The sequence below is a fragment of the Cottoperca gobio genome, chromosome 11 (genome assembly GCF_900634415.1).
Source record: "Cottoperca gobio chromosome 11, fCotGob3.1, whole genome shotgun sequence".
Lineage (NCBI taxonomy): Eukaryota > Metazoa > Chordata > Actinopteri > Perciformes > Bovichtidae > Cottoperca > Cottoperca gobio.
Genome location: NC_041365.1, coordinates 9,252,906 through 9,272,862, shown reverse-complemented (window position 1 = coordinate 9,272,862; position 19,957 = coordinate 9,252,906). Strand labels below are relative to the sequence as shown.

The 19,957-nt window shown below is 40.4% G+C and overlaps 1 protein-coding gene across 11 annotated transcripts in view; it reads left to right on the top strand.

Annotated features, from left to right (window-relative positions):
• ptk2aa (protein tyrosine kinase 2aa) overlaps positions 1 to 19,957 on the top strand; it is a 60,615-nt gene that overhangs the window by 10,373 nt on the left and 30,285 nt on the right. For 4 of the 11 annotated variants that reach the window (XM_029443641.1, XM_029443642.1, XM_029443648.1 and 1 more), the window contains exons 1-7: positions 9,956 to 10,848; positions 12,313 to 12,566; positions 14,006 to 14,175; positions 15,739 to 15,826; positions 16,103 to 16,182; positions 16,764 to 16,826; positions 19,070 to 19,124. In XM_029443641.1, coding sequence (XP_029299501.1) covers positions 10,725 to 10,848; positions 12,313 to 12,566; positions 14,006 to 14,175; positions 15,739 to 15,826; positions 16,103 to 16,182; positions 16,764 to 16,826; positions 19,070 to 19,124 — 834 coding nt within the window. In that variant the 5' untranslated portion in view covers positions 9,956 to 10,724. Of the gene's footprint in view, positions 1 to 4,524; positions 4,552 to 9,954; positions 10,849 to 12,312; positions 12,567 to 14,005; positions 14,176 to 15,738; positions 15,827 to 16,102; positions 16,183 to 16,763; positions 16,827 to 19,069; positions 19,125 to 19,957 lie in introns of those variants that run through there. The other 7 variants (XM_029443640.1, XM_029443637.1, XM_029443638.1 and 4 more) reach the window with 4 other exon arrangements.

Sequence of the window (19,957 nt, the reverse complement as noted above, 5' to 3'; positions counted from 1 at the left end):
CACACACACACACACACACACACACACACACACACACACACACACACACACACAGGAAACTGCACCTATACCTGCTGTAAACCGACACTTCTTCAGATGTGATGATTGATCCTGTATTTGCCAGCAGAAGACTATAAAGAGGTACAAGAGAAAAAGTGCACTAATAAAACGTAAACTTAAGTCAAGTCTGTTTTATTTATATATCCTTAAATACCAAACTACAATCAAGCTTTACAATCAACATACAACACCTTCTATCCTAAGACCCTCGATTCAGTTATGGAAACATTCCCCAAAAATATATACAAATAAAAGAACTTGACCATATGAATAATTAGCATAGTTAATTATACATATAGTTGCATGGTACTACTACAATCTAACAGAGCATAGAGCTGAGGCAGTAAGGATTTGCTTTCATTGGCCAATCAGAATTGAGTATTCATTTTTTTAGCTTTATGAACCAGTTCTCTAGTGTTTGCTCTCATACAAAATTAAAGAATAATTCAATTTTTAATGTTGTGTTTGATTTTCTTCTTACTGAAAAAAACACATTTTAAATGCAGTATGTGTAAATATATGCTGAAATCCACAACAGGGACTTTACTTTGTCATTAATGTCAGATGTGTTTTGATTTATTTAAAATAGACTAGATATTATATAGACTGGTATATTTTTTAGAGCCCACACTATCTCACTGGTTCATTCGTCCTAAATCTGTTATGATGAATTATACACAGTGTATCTGGTCTGAGTGTGATACATTAACATGCGCTCCAGTAAGCCAGTTAGCTTTATCACTGCACCTGAACTATACACACTTGAGTGAATGTGTGTGTCACAGTGTCTGCGCTTTGCAGATAAATGTGTATCAGCAGTCATGCGTTCACGTGACCTTATTATGTTGCATGCAAGTAGGATTTATCGTGTGTGTGTGTGTTTTATATGGTGTTCTTGTGACAGGTTTGCTCGACTGTCTGAATTTGATTAATGAGATAATGCACATGTGCTTCTGTTTGAACTCATTACCAATACAGATCACGGTGGCAGTATTTTTACTGTTTTTCACACTTTATTGAGTCATGAAAAACGCTGACTTGTCCTCCGCAATATACAATTATTAAGCACATTATGTATCACTTTCAAAGTCAAAACATCCTGTGTGTGTGTGTGTGAGAGTGTGTGTGTGTGCGACCATGCATTTGTATGTTAGTGTGACTGGCAGGTGTGATTGGTGCCTGAGGGGTTATGTTGTTGCATCGTAAGACTGCACGCTCCAGTAACGGCCCATTGTCCAGAGGGTCACACACAGGCGTGTGCCAGCTCAGTTTTAACCATTAGACACAGAGCAACGAGGCAGAACAGCTGACTGCTCTCATCAGGTTAATTCAGTTGATTCTTGCAGCGTTTCATTTTTTGTGGGAAAAAGAACATCTGGCTCTATTCCTCCTCAGCCAGGTTGGTCTGTCACTGTTGTGTTGAGCTGCACACAGTTTTATTTTATTTTATTTTTACATTTCTCTAACTTTTTACTTCCATCTACTGAACACGGCAGCTCTTTGTGAGTAGTCATCAGCTGCTTTAGCCTTTTTTAATTTACATATACATATAAGTCCATAGCAAAACAATCTGAACTGGTATAATGTCAATATATGTCTTGACTCTCTGACCTCCCTCATACTGAATTTTATTTAACTACTGATCTGAGACCAGTAGTTAAGACATCATTGCATAGCAGACTCTCTTGATTGTTCTGTCTAATTGCGTTACCAAAGAAACCTGTGATTAAGGTGCAATTATACACAGTTTGCAGACACGGGGACTTTCAACAGTGTGTTTGTGCGTCTAGAGGCCGTATGGAAAGGTGTGTGAGATAGCATTTGAAGTTGAAGAATGTTTGTTATCCTTTTGTGTTTTTTTACTTTTAATGTGTACAGTAACAACAGCTGAGTAGGAGTATGCACATACTTACCTTCACCTAAGTGAGTATTTAACAAATGCAAAATACAAATCTGAATTTTAAATCCAAATTAGGTTTGGCTATTATTTTCTCTATCTTTTTCAGCTACTGGCAACTGTTTGTGTTTTGGCATTGGACTGACTATTTTTGTGCAGCGAGAATTCTTCTTTATATTTTGCTTTTACTCCTCCACAATAGATGTATAGGTCCCAAACCCACAAAACCCACAACAACACAAAATGTGGATTTAAGAGCAGTTGTCATTTTGACCACATATGCTTAGTAAGTTGTGGGATAGACTGCAGCATATCTGCACATAGATCTAAGAAATTAATCCTAGCTTTTCTACTCTCCTGTGTGTCTGGGTCTTGAGGACAGCTTGAAGAGCAGGTGTTTTTGGCCGCCTGCCAGTCTACGTGTGTGTGTGTGTGTGTGTGTGTGTGTGTGTGTGTGTGTGTGTGTGTGTGTGTGTGTGTGTGTGTGTGCGGGCGGGCGGGCAGTGGAGGCTGTTAAACAAACTGGTATGTAATTAGCGCCATGCTAGCACTCCTGCGCGAAAGATGGAGAGAAAAATCACATAGTGAGCTATCGTTGACACTGTCAACATGAATCACAAAAGAATCACACACATATAAAAGACCTCTGGGCTGAAAATGCACATGCAATATTTTTCCCAGCTCTTCAGGTGCGGTCTAATGTTGTTTCTCAGACATTAAAAGGCCACAATCTCCTATGGTTTTCAGTCTAGACTGTAGCAACGCCACTTTGGCTGCAGATGTCAGGCTACATAGCACTTAACTTACATTGAATGCTTTCAAGAGAGACAGGGAAAGATAAATGATCAGCCTGAGCGTCCATGTGACAGATGGTGTATGCAGGGTTCAGATCTATCTACTGTAGATGTCATTATAGACACATTGAGACTGAAGCAGCTCCAGATCTGTTTATCGTGGTCCATTTTATCCATTTAGGATATGATTTAGTCACTTATTATAATGGTTGCCTTTGGCTTAACCATCAAAAGGGTAATCTATGGCAACATGTTGAGATGAGAGGAAATTATTGTGCTTGAAAATACAGTTAAGTCTTACCAAAGCCTGAATGTTCTGTGGGGCAGCAGGCTGGCTGTACCGACTGACTGTAATGATGTGGTATTTGAACCCTCTGGTCCTAGTTTCATATTACAAAGAGTTTTGTCGATAACACCATGAGTCACCTTTCCCGTATTTCCTTTTGGTGTGTGGGGTTTCTTACCATTACATCATTCTTGTTGCCAACACCTCCTGTCATTTCACCTGTGTGCGTGTGTGCGTGCGTGCGTGTGTGGATTCTTTCCCAGTATTTGGTTTTACGTCAGGGTGTCTAAAGCACTTAGCACTTATCCTCCTGACCTCTTCCTGCCCACAACCTATCACTGCTCTAACTGGGTGTGATAGGTCTGGGTGTCAAGTTTTTAAAAGGCTTCTCCTGGCCTTCCTGTGGGAGTTTGGGAGCTGTAGTATCAATGTACTGTAGTTTTCCCAGCCACTCGATAATAACAGTAGAAATGCCACTTTTACTTTCAGTTTCCTATCAATGAGCATTTTGTGCAGTATTTAGCATCTAAATATCCAATTTTGTGCTACAACATGTTTTTTCTTCACATGCACCATGTATTATGCATAGTATGCATAGAAATACGTGCATTTGAGTACATACTTTATTTGCAGACCACTGGTTTTTGTAATTTGGCCTTTAATTAACTGTATCTGTTGATCTCTTACATACCACAGATACAATCCTGCCAGAGCTTAAATTCCTCCTGCAAAATAAAGATTGCAAATATTAAAGCAAAGTGACCAGCCCACTCTCTCTAGGCTAGTAATGTGGTCCTGTAAAAATACACCAAATCTAACAAATATGATTTCTGAATGTGAGTGTCAGGCAATCTGAAACATAAGACATATACATCATGCTAAAAATGTGCAGCCATTCAACAGCCATGTGAGCCTATCATGGCTAAAATAAAATGAGCCATGCACATTCGCCTAGAGGCATGCAAGCGTTACGACCGAGTATTTTCTACTGTTGTGTTAAAAAACCTAGAAGAATGTAAACTCTGCAACCTTTTAGAACACAACCACGTGTCATTTTGTGCACACATATTCAAAAAGGTAGACAGACCTGAAGCCCAGTCACTCTCCTCATCTCACAGCTGATAAGCATGAATCCATGGACATTTCCCAGTTAGCTAGTTATCTTAACCAATAAAGCTTCATCATATGTTGTGTGGGTGTAAATCATTTAACAATGGGATATTGATTTATTTTTTAAATCAATCAATATCCTGTTGACTTTTCAACAGGATATTGATTCATTTGATTGATGAAGCTATGCAGCAGGCGCTGGTGTCCCCTCAGCAATTAACATTCAGTAACTGATCTGAGAACACCTGCTGTGGGACTTAATAAACTTCACTTACATGTTTGTTCCCGGATGAATTAATCTGATGATTTCTTTATTTAGTGGCTCATAATTAAACAAACCAGCTAACTCTATGTTATTTCTGTGTTTTGTCTTTCAGATATTTCCAGGATTGCCTACTACACCGGTGAGTAGCTGCCCTTCATGTGTTCATGAGTTTGTAGCAGCTCGAATGTGGCCAGGGTCACCACAAGGTGTCCCTAATGGGGAATACATGAGAAGTATTGGTGTGAAACTCAGTTCAATGACCTTGGAAAAGTTTTATAAACCAATGTTAACTCAATGGCTACTTTCAACCATGTCTTCATCAGCAAATTAAAGTTGGCTTAGTTGTCATCATGTGATCTAAAGTTCACACTTAAATCATGTGATGACAACTAATCAAGCTTCATGACGCCTGAGACTTCTTGCAAATCGCAGGTGAAGACCATGAGATGCAGTTGAAAACTGCAGAAATGGAGTTGAGTTAAGGTTATTGTGACAAAGATGACAAATAGTTTCATTTCAGTATTATTTTATTTCCTGGAAGGGATTACAGTGTATCTATAAGAACAATTGTCATAATTATTGGATTACTATGTCCACTATACTTTATTATTAAATATGTCTCTTCATGTAAATTAGGGTGCTGGTTTGCTCTGGGCTAAAGGCCCTCTGCAGTCCCCTAAATAGTAGATCACTTACATTTAGTGTATTCAGAAAAGGGGTAAAGTGGCGACATGATACAAGATTGAAGGGTAGGAAAAAAAAACTTTAAATTGTTTTATTGTTTTCATGAAAATACACTAATTGCACATATTTATGTGATTCATATTTGTGGGTGTGTAACACTATTTAAAGAAGAGAGAATACAGACGGAGCGGGCCTCTCTATCTGTGTGTTGGTTTTATTAGTGTAGACTGGGGTGAGGGAGTGAATGAACATCGCTGTAGTTCAGGGGTGTCCAAACTTTCTTCACTGAGGGCCACATACAGAAACATATACGAAGGGCTGGGCCGGTATATTCCCTAAAAAACAAAACAATCAAATGTAGGTAAATTAAGCTTGGATTAAGCTAAGATGGATATATCTCAAACTTGTTAAACAAATAAGTTATTGGGCTTGTTAACACATCAACTAACATTAGTTAGAAAATGTTATCAACTTTAATTGACTGAATTTATTGAAAAATTGAGTTTATTAACATGAATACTGTGTAATATATGTTTTAACTCTCCTATAATGGGAACAGCGTTGCACTCAGTGGGAGCAGTGATGCTTTGGACTGAAGGATGCTGCAGGTCAGGAGTACGTTTATTGTTTGAGATACGAAGGACATCACAGAGATGCTGTCGCTCATTGTGGTTCTCAATCTGCTTTTGTTCAGAGTTAACAGAAAATGTTTGCTCAGATGTTGAGCCGAACAGACTCATCATTCTTTGTGCGTGGAGTCTCATCAGAGGAAAGTTTTCCAAGCTCCGGTAGAAGTCGGCGACGGAGAGAAGCTGATGTTGAATCTTCAGGGAATTATCGTATATGATTATTATATATAAGTTCAAGTTGCAGACTCTCTTAAACTTCTTCTTCATTGATCAGCTCGATTTCTTTCTCAACGATAGAAAAATCTTGGAAGTGCTGACTGAATTCTGTCATGAGAGACGTGACATGAGATGAGAGACGTGATCACAGACACATATTTCCCCTCGTTATCAGAAAGGTTAGCGTTTGGAAAAGCACATTTGATTTCGGACAGCGTGGGGAAGTGCACAACATTGAAGTTGCGTAGTTGTGTCTCAAAGAGACGGAGCTTCACACAGAATCCTTTCATGTGCGCAGTCGGCTCTTGTTCAGTGTTGAGATGACCAGTAAGATCAACTAAAAATGCCAGGTCTGCCAACCATGGAGGGTCACTCAGCTCATGAAGAGGTCGCTCCTTCTCTTTCAAAAACAGATCGGTTTCTGATCTCAGGGAATAAAACCGCTGCAGCACGGAGCCGCGACTCAGCCAGCGCACATCAGAACGGTGGAGTACGTCCCCGTATTCAGCATCGACATCAGACAGGAAAGCTTGAAATTCTCTGTGGTAAAGTCCTCGTGCTCGGTAACTCCCCGCAAAAACAATGAACAGCTGTGCGGTGTCTGTCGCATCTGTGCTCTCATCACATGCAATGAGTAAAAATCTAAAGCACAAGCTTTATCTGACACTTGATGTTTTAAGTTAGCTGACAAGTCAAAACTGTGTTTCTGTGTTAGAACTAAGACGTACAAAACATTCAAGCGCAAGTTTCTATCTGGGACATATTCCATTAGACTTTTAGAATTTGCTGCGGGCCAATTAAAAATGGGCAGCGGTGATGGCCGTAGTTTGGACACCCCTGCTCTAGTTGGAGTTTGTGACTAATTGTAATCTTCACACTGTATATACCAGATACAAAATATGCTTTTTGAAGACACTCCCAACAACCTGAGGGTAAACAGCAGGGGTGGGGAACCTCCGGCCTCCGACCATTTGATCCGGCCCTCGAGGTAATTTGTAAAACGCACGCAAACAAAATCCACTAGCAAAAAAAACTAGACGGCAATATTTTAGACAAGCGACTGACTGTTTTTCCTGGCCAAGGTCAGGGTCCCTGAACACAACTTGAGCGGAACGTGAATGTGAGCGGAACGTGTCATCACGTGGTCACGTCATGTCAAAAAACTTCAATATTAAACGAGACTGTCGTTGGCATCAGTGAACTCAGCGTGGCGAGTGTAAAACAGAGAAGGATGCAGAATGTCGCACTTTCCAGGAGAAATTGGACAAACGATTATTTCTATGTGAAAGTAAAAAGCCAGTGTGTCTAGTTTGTGCGGACGTACTTGCGGTGATGAAAAATAATCTCGAGCGTCATTACTGCACAAAACATGTCAAACTGCACGAGCTGAAAGGACGAGTGTTTGGATAAAGTTAACGCTCTTCGGCGGAGTTTGGCCCAACAAGCCGCTCTCTGCAGAGCGTAACATACAAACATGGAGAGATAGAGAGGTAGACCACCACACCAAGAACAGACTGTTGCACCACTGATGTGCAATTATCACTGCCATGTGCAATACTCACTTTATTTTCTATCAACCACTTGGTACTTATATTATTTTTTATTCTATTTAATTATTGTGTACTGCCTTCATATGTTCTTTTGCTGTGACAAGATACATTTCCCTGTTGTGGGACTAATAAAGGATTGTTTATTTCTGATAAAACAGAAAGATACATGGATAAATAAGTTTCTTTTTTGCACAGCATGAAAGAAAAGTGTGCAGAGGTTATGAGTTCAATAATTAGTATGGCCCTCGAAGGATGTTGTAAATTAAATAAGAAGGCATATGTATGTGTCCTGGCATTATGCCCTGAAAGAAGGCCTCGCTCACCAGTTCAGCCAGATCAGATGAATTAGTTGCCAGTGTCCTGCGAGTCCCATTCAATGCTAGCTTTGAGGAAGTAAGAGAATAACAATGGAATTGTAAATACAGAAGCAAAGTTTCAAGGGTAATTCCAGTGTGCGTAGAGGTGTTTTTGTGTGTTTATTAGATTATATTAAATACTTTTCAGTGTTTCCCCTACCGTCGTTGCACGGTCAGCACCCCCCAAAGCAGTAAACCTAGGGGAAACACTGCTTTTTATTTTTCCTTCCCGCTAGGGATGTTGATTGTTGTTGTTGATTTTTGACTGATTTAATACTAGCAGTTACAAAATATATATAAAAAAAGAAAAAGAAATCTGAGCAAAGAGTTGCTTCTTGTGGGCTTTAATAGTGATGTGGATTAAAAGCAAGAAAACACATTTTCAAGACATGGGTGCGAACATATTTATTTTTACTGAAAAAACATATGCAAGGATACATTAAAGTAGCTATTACACTTCTGGGGTTCACTTGCATCTTTGAATATTTGCATTTAGTAGATGATGTGTGTTGTGTTCCCCCCTGCTAAAATAATTATGTGTTCATAAACACAGCGAGAGAGAGAGACTTTGGCATAGTCCCAAAAGAGCTCTTCCTATTCATAGCAACATCCGGCCCGCTAACAAAAGGATCCCAAAAGTGCACACACACACACACACACACACACACACACACACACACACACCCCCTGCTCCCACCAGATTTTTATAACAATGGCCAATGTCTTAGATGTAGCATTTAGGAAACCCACACGTGAATGCGCACGCACGCAACATGAAAATTTCACCTTACTTTGACTTCCTTTGTGCATTTGTAGTCGTGTGTTTTCAGTAGCTCGTTGAGGTCTGTTCAGTCGATGTGTTTGGCCATATAAATGTCCATTTGATTAATAGAGGCTGGCATCTGGTCAGCAGCAACACAGGCGGTCATAGGTGCCACTCGCTCGCAGGATTTTGTCGGCACGTTGCCGAAGAGATGAGCCTTCAGGGCATCACCTCGAGCACTATAAGAGCTAGAGAGAGTATGACGCCGAAAGTACATGCTGAATGACTCTGGATATGCAGCATGAAGAGTGATTGATTGAGACCTTGTGGTTTCAAAGTGAATTGGTTGGCATGTTGCTTACAGCTGCTAGTTTACATGCTGGGCACAGCAAGGGCAACGGCTGTGTTGGTAAAAATGCTCTTTTCTTCTTTGCTATTCTCTTTAGGTTTTTAGGAGGAACGTTTTTCATTTTGTCTATTATATTTGTTGATCTGTTAAATATGCCTATTAGGGGTGTGAATCACCAGACTCCCCATTATATGAGAGGGCAGGGGTGCCCAAAAGGTCGATCGCGATCGACAGGTCGATCTTGTGAGTGTAGTGCGGGTAGATCGCGCACCGTTTAAATATATATATATATATATATATATATATATATATATATATTCCCCCAACGGAACCCTGCGCCCCCTGAAAGTTTTTTTTTTTTTTTTTGCCTTGTGCGTTCACATTCCCTCCGCTCGCTCCCACAAACACACACAAGTGCACATACCTACAGTCAGAGACATAGCGGAGGAAAGGAGAGGAGTGAACTACGCACAGTGCACAGTATGGAGATGGATATTCAGCTTTTATTTGCGCTTCAGGAGGAGTGTATAGTGGCCGAGGACGGTGATCTAAGCTGGTTTCGATTATTGTTTCTGTCCTGATTAATTAATCTTTTTTGTGCCTGTGTTTTTGTTTTTGCTTTTGTCTTTACTGAATGAAACACTGTAGATGTGTCAAGTAGTGTCATCGAGAAGTTAAATAAAGAGATTTTTATCTTCTCTCCTTTGCGTTGTATTTGAGATGGTTGCAATATTGGTACGACATTAGGGGCTGTTCTGAGGTCAGCTTCATAAACAGAAGTGGGAGGTTTTCTTCTTCTTCATTGAACACAAGAGACTAGCTAGATTAGCATATTAATAGTTTCTAGCTCCTCCTGCTTCTCCAGCAGCCGTCTCTCTCTCTCTCTCTCTCTCTCTCTCTCTCTCATTCCCCACTCAACTTTCTTTCAGTTGTGCTGCTCTGTCCTCTTTTTCCTCTCATTCATCCTGAAACAATCGCTGCATTTCTCTCTCCCCTTCTTTGTCATGCTGTCTCTGTTTCCTTTAGCTTTTGTGCCTCACTCTTTTCTTTACTTTATTTTTCTAAGAGAAGAAGATAACTTTCTGTTTGTTTATTACTGAGCTCAGTATGTGTCTCTCCTTCTCTGTGACCATTTACTAACTGACTGTCCATTGGATCAACTCTGCACGAGTTGGAGTTGGCTGTGAACTTTTTCACAAGGACTCCACTGAGTGAAATAACCCGAGTTCTCTCCTGAGCGATGGTCGCTTGACTTTTTCCCGGCAACTGCGTAACTATGGAGTGCAGGCATGGGGCAGAAATTGGGCAAAAAAAACGAGTGTTGTCATCAGAGATGGACCGCTGTGGAGTAATTTAGAAGTGGACTGAAAAAGAAGATCACATCTCTAGGGATCTTGTTTCACTTGTGTATCTGTGGATAACAGGAAAGGATTAAGAAGACGGACAAAGAGGAAGATCTTTTTTATTTTACATTTTCGCTGTTGATGTGTTTTATGTAGCGTCTTTACACTGTACAAAGTGCCAACTGACCAGCAAATTGGCCTTTTTGAGGATTACCCGTCTGGAAACAAATGTTTGCTTACAAAGCTGTTGACAAAAGTTGGAAACAAAGATTTCTGCCTTGGAGACGGAGTGTGTGCGTGCGCTTGCGTGTCTTAGTGTTTGGGTTATGTGAGCGTGTTGTTGCAGTTGTGTCAGGACCTTGGTGTGTGTGTGTTTATTTATGTAGCTTCTCTATACACGAGAAGTTCTGTGTGTCTGTGTGATGCGTGGCTGTGAGACTGCTAGTTGCCCATCTGTCCTTGGTGCAGACGGACACAGGGAGGGACAAACATGTGTTTCCATGGCGATGAGCGGATGTAGCCCCTTCCCCATGTGTTGGGACAGAGGTAGGATTGAAATCTCTTTCACACACACACACACACACAATAATAAAAAGAAATCCCTGTCACAAGAGCCCAAGTTAACACCTTCAAATATCTTGTTTTGTTTGACCAACAGTTATCCCAAGATGTAGTTTGCTGTTTTACCACCGTTTTCCTCCTCCTCCTCCTCCTCCTCCTCCTCCTCCTCCTCCTCCTCCTCCACCTCCTCATCATCATTGACATCCTCCCTATTCTTACTACTGCAAAACTACATTTTGTGTGTGTGCGCGTGAGTGTGTGTGTGCGTGCTTGTGAGAGAGTCTCTTTCTCTCAGGTATAATTACCTACTAGAACATATCAATTTTCCTTTAATGGAGGAAAGGGGAGGAGAAGCACAGAACGAAAGGGAGGCAGAAAAAGAGAGTGAAAGGGATCTCGCTATCCCTTTTTCTACACAGTGTCATGATTACAACAGCACACACACACACACACACACACACACACACACACACACACAAACACACATGTTGCGCACTCATACACACAGAGGAGGTAGTTGTTGTCGGGCATTCCCAGATGAAATTACCATGAAATTCCAGGAAGTGTGTCAATGTCACGACTTCTTATTCAGGAAAAACGTCAGCCTGAGGTGCATTGTCTTCTTTGTGTCATAGACACAGGTGGTTACATTGAGCCTTGACCCGGACTGTACCTCTCTCTCTGGCATTTCATTGTTCAGTTTTTTTCATCTTTTTATCAAAGAACGCCATGTCTGAAACAGACATTTGCTGTACAAGGTTTATTCAAAGTAAGATGAGCAGGATTACAATCCACATCAGAAGTGCGTCATTCCATTATTACATTGTACAAACCAGAGCTGAAACAATCAGTTAAAATAATCCATTAGTAGATTGACAGAAATAAAGTTGGCAAACATTATTAAAATGGGTAACTTTTAAACAGACATTTCAAATGTGAAGATCTGCTGCTTTTCTTTGTATGATAGTGAATTCAATATTTGAATTTCTTGAAATGTTAGCGGGACAAAACAAGCAACATGAGGTGGAGCTGAAACCCTTCATTATTTGATGAGCAGATTGACGGAAAATGAATCAGCAACTATTTTGATAATCGAGTGCTAATTTAAGTTGTTTTGTCTTTCAAAAGTTTTTTCCAAACAATATCTGGTTCCAACTTCTTAAATGTGTAGATTTTCTGCTTTTCTTTGTTTTTTTTATCATTGTAAAATGAATGTCTCTCGGTTTTGGACTGTTGCACAAAACAAGCAATGTGAAGTCGGCATTAGGGTATCTATTAAAATGATTAATCAAGCAGATTAATTGGTTAGTTGTTGTTAGCCCTAATTCAATCTTATGTATGTATGTTTGCTTACAGGCTAAACTCTCACAGGAAGGATTTCTCTTCTGATTCTACTCTTTATTCTTCCTCATTTCACCGATGTCTGATTTTCTCTCTTCTCCTGCCCAGAATATGACAGACACATAGCAGCAGCAGCAGCAGCAGTGTCAGCAGGGAAAACCATGGCGACGGCCTATCTGGACCCCAACCTGAACCATGCCCTCCTGGGAGGCGCCAAGTCACGGCTGAGCGCGGGGGGGTCGGATCGAACCATGGCCGGATCCGTGGACAGAGTTCTGAAAGTCTTCCATCACTTTGAGACCAACACTGAACACAGCTGCTGGTCCTCCAATATCAGATATGGAGACGCAACCGATGTCAGGGTAAGAAGAGAGAAACACTTTTATGTCCCACCATGTAACTAAATATAAGAGACATCTTACAATCCAAAACAGCTCAAACTGGATAAGGCTGGTGTTATTCTACATTTTTCCTATTGTCAACGAATCCCATGAAAAGAGCAAAGCCAACAACATGTAACTGTCTGTGGCACTCATCCCCCAGCCCGTTTGTTCCTCCTGAAGAAGCAAGTCACAAGTCTACAGCCACGCTCGCAGCTCTGTGAGGCTGTACTTAGGCATAGTGGTAGTTAGAGCTAAATAATAATAATAATGATAATATTAACCTTTATTTCTATTTATTTTATTTCTATTATTCTTTATTTCTACATTATTTCTGGACAAACATTTTTGACCGGATGAAGGCACTGGATGGATGGATTATATGTGGATCAACACATTCATGCTGTTGTGAACATAGATGTTGAAATTAAATCCATCTAGTACGGTAGTACATTCACTCAAAATCACAAATGTCCACCATGGGTGGCACATGATGAAACATATAGAATATCCCAACATTATTCTACTAAAACTGAACATTATAACTTTCACGGTAGTAATATTCTGGTGCCCCTGCATATTGCAGTTTACCCCCAGCAGTAGTTTTGAAGGGGAACTTTTACAGTTTGTCCTCAGCTCAAGGTCCTAGCTGTCTGCTCTGATAAAGGACACTCGGCACAATGACAGAATTTTGCCAGTAGATACATGTAACCTCAGGGCACGCTCAATGTGTGTGTATGTGTGGTATGTGTGTGTAATAGTGTATGTTTATTTAGCAGTATGCTTTTAGATCCACTCCCTTTGCGCAGAACCTACGTAACGCTGCTCAAACTTCAGTGGTCATACAGGATGCGTCACTCTCCTCTCCTCTCCTCTCCTCTCCTCTCCTCTCCTTACTGTTTTTCCTTTAGTATCTAGGTCAGACCCCCTAGTGTGGGAACGCACGTGGTTGTGTGAGCATTTTCATGCATGTGTGTATGATTTCTGTCAACTTGTTTGGGTGAGAACGTCATCTTTAATCGCTTGAAGTCACACACACACACACACACACACACACACACACACACACACACACACACACACACACACACACATAGACTCATGCCCTCGTTGACCTGACATTAGCACAGTGGGTGCATTGAGGTATGGCATACTTCTTTATAGACTGGCTAGCTGTTTCTTTCACTGGGAATCTTTGTTTTATTTATCAAACTGATAAATGCATCAAACTGATATGCATGTGTTGAGCCATCACAACTACAGATAAAGGGGGAAATGGTCATTTAGCCTAATACACCAATACTATGATTAATAGTCTCACAAAATTTTATTTGTATTGCCCTTTTTATCTTTTACTTAAACCTAAATGTTATGTAACTGTGTAGAAAAAATTAAGTCAATTGTTTGCTCTTTGTTTCCAGGGAATCATCCAGAAGATTCTGGACATCCACAAAGTGCGCTGGACGTCTTGTTTTGGTCTGCGTCTCAGCAACAGCCAATCCAGAGACCAGGTGCACTGGCTCCACCCTGATATGGGCGTGTCCCACGTCAGAGAGAATTATGACCTGGCACGACCAAATGAGGAGTGGAGGTGAGAGGAGAAGAGTGTGTGTGTGTCGTCTACTGAACAGTGTGTTTGATAAGTTGTCATTGTGCTAACACAGTATGCTGAAGCTCGCTCAGGGTCGTGTGTAGATGGTAACCCTCGATTTGCAAAACTCTTGGGAGATGGTTATGGTTGGGCATTGACCTCAAATGATTAAGGTTATGATAGGTCTTCAAGCAGCGAGTTTTGCAAGAGTTTTTGAAAACTTTCGCAAATCTAGGAATGCCATCTAGACACGACCCTCGGTCAGCATCACTGTGTCAGGCTACAAGTAAAGCACATGTCTGACGCAGAGCTGTTGTTTTACAGTGATTTGATTGGCTAACACACCTTTATTAAGGCAGGCACAGACCAACGATAGAATATAACTGAGTTTTTATCATCTCCAAAAGTTACCCGGCAGCCTAGTGGGTGAGCTTTATTTATTGAGAGGGTCCAGCTTCAGATTATGTGCCAGGTACGTGCAGGTCATTGAGGAAAGAACATTTTAGAAACGTTTCACATTATAACCAGTTTTGTAGACATTAAACATGACTTATTGGCTTCAACAGTCTGTCCTATTGTACACCAAAGTAGCAGAAGTGATTTATTGCAAACAAACAACGTCATGAAAAAGTGCGACCCGTCTGTTGTATGCGATGAGAGGGCTTGTGTGGTGTGACGTGGTTGAGTTGGTTTGGCAGTTTGGATGTTAATGCACTGGTATATATTACGTTTATTGTGGCAGGTCTGGGTGCTAATGCTATTGTGAGTTGGAGACCTTTTGCACTGTGGACATAAAAAGAGAGAGAAACAGATGCCTGTTTTGTCTGACAAAGTCAACAACTCTTTGTCGCTGTCTCTCCTCCACTGAACTTGCAACCGTGCTTGTTATTTGCATTCTTGCATAAACATTTTTTCCTCACCTCCATCTTCTCTCTTCTCCTTCTCATCACATTCTCTTTATCATGTCTTCTTGTTTATTTAATCTAGTGCCTTTTTAGTTGACTCAACATCCTACCTCTGCTCTCCACTTGGTTCTTAAACTAATTTATTCTGATGTTTTTACCACATAGAAGACGACTCGACGTTGTTGTAAAACATACAGGGCTCGTACAAAGTCTTGAAAGTTTGGAAGATGTTTAATTTCAACCATTATGTATTCATTATGTACACAAACCAAAATATTTTAATATTTGTAATGAAACAATCCCTTCACCATATTTGTTTGTTGTCTCCTGGTGTCTGATTACAGACGCGGAGCAGACGTAGCTAAGAAGTAAATAATCAGGATCAGATTGAATAGGAACAGTATATACATTGATTGCTGTGCGTATAAAAAATGTCTGTAAACCTTTTTTTTTTTTTTTTGCATCTTGCAGTAAGATGTGATGATAAAGGCTTCAAGAGTCTTTTTGGTTAAGGTTCCTTGAAAGTGCTTATATTTTACTCTTAAAAACTTTATGAACCCTGATGATGACCAAGACTTGTTTTTGCTATTTCGATTTTTTAAATGTTATTGTTGCATCTCTGCATAACACACCCACTGTCCTTTTCTTATGTCTGTAGGTACGAGTTAAGGATCCGGTATCTTCCAAAGGGCTTTGTGCAGCAGTTTACAGAAGACAAACCTACACTCAACTACTTCTACCACCAGGTACACACACACACACACACACACACACACACACACACACACACACACACACACACACACACACACACACACACATATTTAGCTTTCTGCCAGCAGCTAGCCAGCACTGAGACATATGGCACTGCTCGAAGGACTGTGTCTGTTTGCTTCTGGGTAATCTAGGTCAGCGGGACTGCGTGTGTATTTGTGTGTGAGATGGACGGCTTGCCATTTGTTGTTTGTGGAAATTAACGTTTTAATTAACATATTTTTCTGATGTGTATTTGTGTACCACAGGTGAAGAATGACTACATGACGGAGATCGGGGAACAGGTGGAACAAGATGTAGCTCTCAAACTGGGCTGTTTAGAAATCAGGTAAAATGCGCGATTCAAGAATTTGTTCATGAATAACTCAAAGCTACAATACTACAAACTGCTTTAGGTCTTAACGTTCAATGGCTGTTGTCTTTTTACATCAAAAGTAAAGGTTTGTTTCCATCAGAGATATACAAAAAAGTGTCACTTTGAAACATTCACAAACTCATTTTGTCTATTTTTTGCCTAAACTAGCAATTAAAGCGATATCCTTGACAGTTGTTTTCTTCACCAGATGAGTTGTTTTTGTGTGAAACCCTTTATGTTTGCTTGTGGGCTACATTCATCATTCTTGCAGCATTCGTCAGTGTTCATTATTTAAAGGAACACCTACTCCTTAGAATAACATAAAAACTTCCAATTGTAACTCTGATGTCGACTAAAGTTGTTCTTTATACTACAACTGATGCTGACCTCTTGAGTCTTTTTGGAAGTAGGCGAAGTTGTACCAGGGATCCCTGTCCTGCTATGATTTTAAACCTGAATATTCTTTGGTACACATTTATAAGTACTTCCTTTTAATGTGTGTGTCTGCATTGAATTGTATTTGACCTTGTTCTCTCTCTGATTTTCAATTCTAGGAGGTTCTTCAAAGAGATGAGAGGAAACGCCCTTGACAAGAAATCCAACTATGAACTATTGGAGTAAGTATTTTCTTCATTAGGAAAGTGCTGCAGCAGCTCACAACCTTTCTGGTTCATAACATCCTTCCTCTACATGGAAATATGTTTCGTAACCCAGCAGAAATAACACAGAATCAGCACATTGGTTCAGAGTTTCAATACAGGGTTCCCGTGTAGTTCCTAGAAATTAGTGGGCTGTGGAAAACAATAGAGCAAACTTCAGTAAGAGTTTGTAAATTGCACAAAAGTCTGGAAACATTTAAAAACTGTTGTTCCATTTTGTTGCAATCCAACTGTGATTCAACATGTTTTGTTTTTTTACATTTACTTGTGCCAAGAAAGCCTACAGTCTAGCGACAATGATCATTTTCATCATCACTGTTTATCGAGGCACCCGATCGTGTATGTTTAACATTCATAAATCTTTATAGATTTATATGGGTTTGTATGCTCTGTCTATGTTCGCTCTCTGGTTTGCTCCATGCCTTGACCCACCATCAGATCCCTGGTAGATGGATGTTGATGAAGACAATTAACAAACTTTGGCCCTCGCCAGGCTTGGCTCTAATGTGGTGTCTAATGAGCTACCCTATTGCAATGAAGTCTTTCTTTCTGTTTAGCCTAACGAGCGCTCCAATTAACTGAGAAGAATGCCCTCTGTCTCTCCACCGATATCTCTTTGTCTCTCTTCTCCGTCCTCTCAGTCCTGCTCTGTCCGTCCTTCTTCTCTACGCTCTCATTTCCTGTGTTCTTCCTTTCTTTGTTTTTTTTTACTCTATCTGTCCCTCATTGCCTCTCTCCGTTGATTGGAAAAAGATGTTGTGTCATGCATATTTTAAACCAACAAGAGTGGGAGAGGGAAAGTGCTGTCAGGGCTTTGAATGCACCGAGCTGACAGTTGAGTCTGCGGTCGATCACCGCCCAAACATTTGGGGTGGTGTCTCTTCTTTCAACCATTTAATTTATCCATTTTTTCTTTTTGTTCTTTTAATAGCAAAAGACCAAAATTAAACAATTTATTTTATGAGTCCACAATTTCCAAATAATTCACTTGTAAGTTTACTGGTTAGAGTAGGTTATGCTAGCAGTTAATTGGAATTAATCAACAGGAACATTTGAACACTGTCTTTATGTTCCCCATAATTTGTACTAACTACAGGAATGTTCTCGATGTTATTATGAAATTATATACCCGCATTTTCTTGATGGTTTTCCAAGTATATAATAAAATAGTCTCAGATTTGCATTAGTGTGAAAATGGCTAGTTTGTTTTCTTTGCATTTCCAAACATTTGTTGGTTAGTTCCTCTTATGCAGCCACTGAACACATGTGCCTGTTTGAGATCAGCTGGCTGTAGTTGGCTGTAGTCCTTGTGGTTTTAGAATTAGTGCGACGCATTTAATCAGTGGGTCTTCATCATTGCTCGTTCTTTGACGTCGGCTTGGCGTGTCATCTCTCACACTCTTTAATTTTCTCTTTGTGCTTGTGTTGCTTCTGTGATGGACATGGCTTTGATTTTGAGAGGGGGAACAGTTTTAGGGGTGACATACAGCATGTTTTACAAGGTGTTCATAGACCAATGATGGTCTGTCCCAAGTGAACTAGTGGTATTTGCACATGTGTTTGACATAGAGAAGAATATTTTAAGCTGAGACAAGCCTGGTAGTTTAGACAACCACAGGGCAGCATTTTATCTGTGATTTACAACTTAGTCGATACCATCTGACCTGCTCTTAAATTGAAACCCCAACCCTGTTGTGTATCGCACACTGTTATAACACTATGACGATAATTGACTGATATTTGACCTATGTTGGAGAAAGAGGATGATGTAAGCTCTCCGCCTTTCCCCTACTCTCTCTCTCCCTCCACTCGTACTTGTCTTCTCTCTAGAGGAGTTTGAGTCATTAGCTAGCTTCCTGTTTTAGCTCTGCACATCTTTCTTTGTCTTTGTGGTCTCCCTCTTTGTATTCTCTTTCTCTTTCGGCTCCCTCTGTTTTTCCTCTTCCCCGTCTCTTAGGAAAAGTTGAGTAGTGCTCTGTACAGTCAGCACTTAGTCACAGCTTTCTGCTTTCTGTTTCTTGTCTTCATTTGCCTGTCTTGCCTAACTGTATCTGTCTGTAAATGTTGCTTGTAATTTCTCTGCAGAGGCAAAAAGTAAGCTTCCGAGATCAGATAAAGACAGAAGTGGTTAACAATTGACATTCCACAGTGTAATTATAGCATCATAATCATCCTGCTCTCTTCCTCTCGTATCTCTCCAGGAAAGACGTTGGTTTGAGGCGTTTTTTCCCAAAAGACCTGTTGGATTCAGTCAAGGTAAGAATAATGACTTTTCAATGGAGATCAAAAGAGGGGTGGTGGAGTACACACAGTATAATATGTCAGGTTGCTGAAACAAACACTGTATTCACTTTCTCCTTGTGAAATATTTATGGAAGAAATGGTTCAATAAGAGGGTTTTCGATCAAAAGGTAGGATGAGTAGTGCTCTCCCCTCATTCAGCAGCTGCTGTCATAGTGGCTCGGTTACTAAAAGTAACCAAAGTGTGTGGTTTAAAGACGGCTCCCGTGTGTTGTTCGACCCGGGCTGGCCTGCCTGACAAAATGTGAAGCAGTCAAAGACTCAACAAGATTAAGAGGAAATCTTGGCCAATTAACCAGCACAGTTTAGGTGAATGGAGACAAGAATGAGAATGGATAGAAAAATATGACTTTTACAGGAGAGCCTACTTTCAAACTACACATAGACGAGTGTGATGAATGTTGTTTTCACCAGTGAATAATCTCTGTTCTGCAAGCCTCACTATTAGAGGACGAGTTTGACATTTTAAGAAATGCCCTTATTTGTTTTCTTGCCAAGAGTAAGATGAGAAGATCAAAACCACTGTCATGTCTCTCCAGTGAATATAAGGCTACAGCCAGCAGCTGGTTATCTTAACTTAGAAACAGGGGGAAACGGAAATCATCAGCACCCTGCATGTGCAGTTTTATTAGCTTTTGTTGGGAGATGAACACACATTTAAATAAGCTTTTGTGTGAGAGTTTACTCTTAATTTGTACTTCTGGTTGTCTATGTTTGTATGTGATGGCTGGGTGTGCTTGCACAATGAACAGTGGCTGTGCCAGTGATAAATTTACGGCACGTGTTTA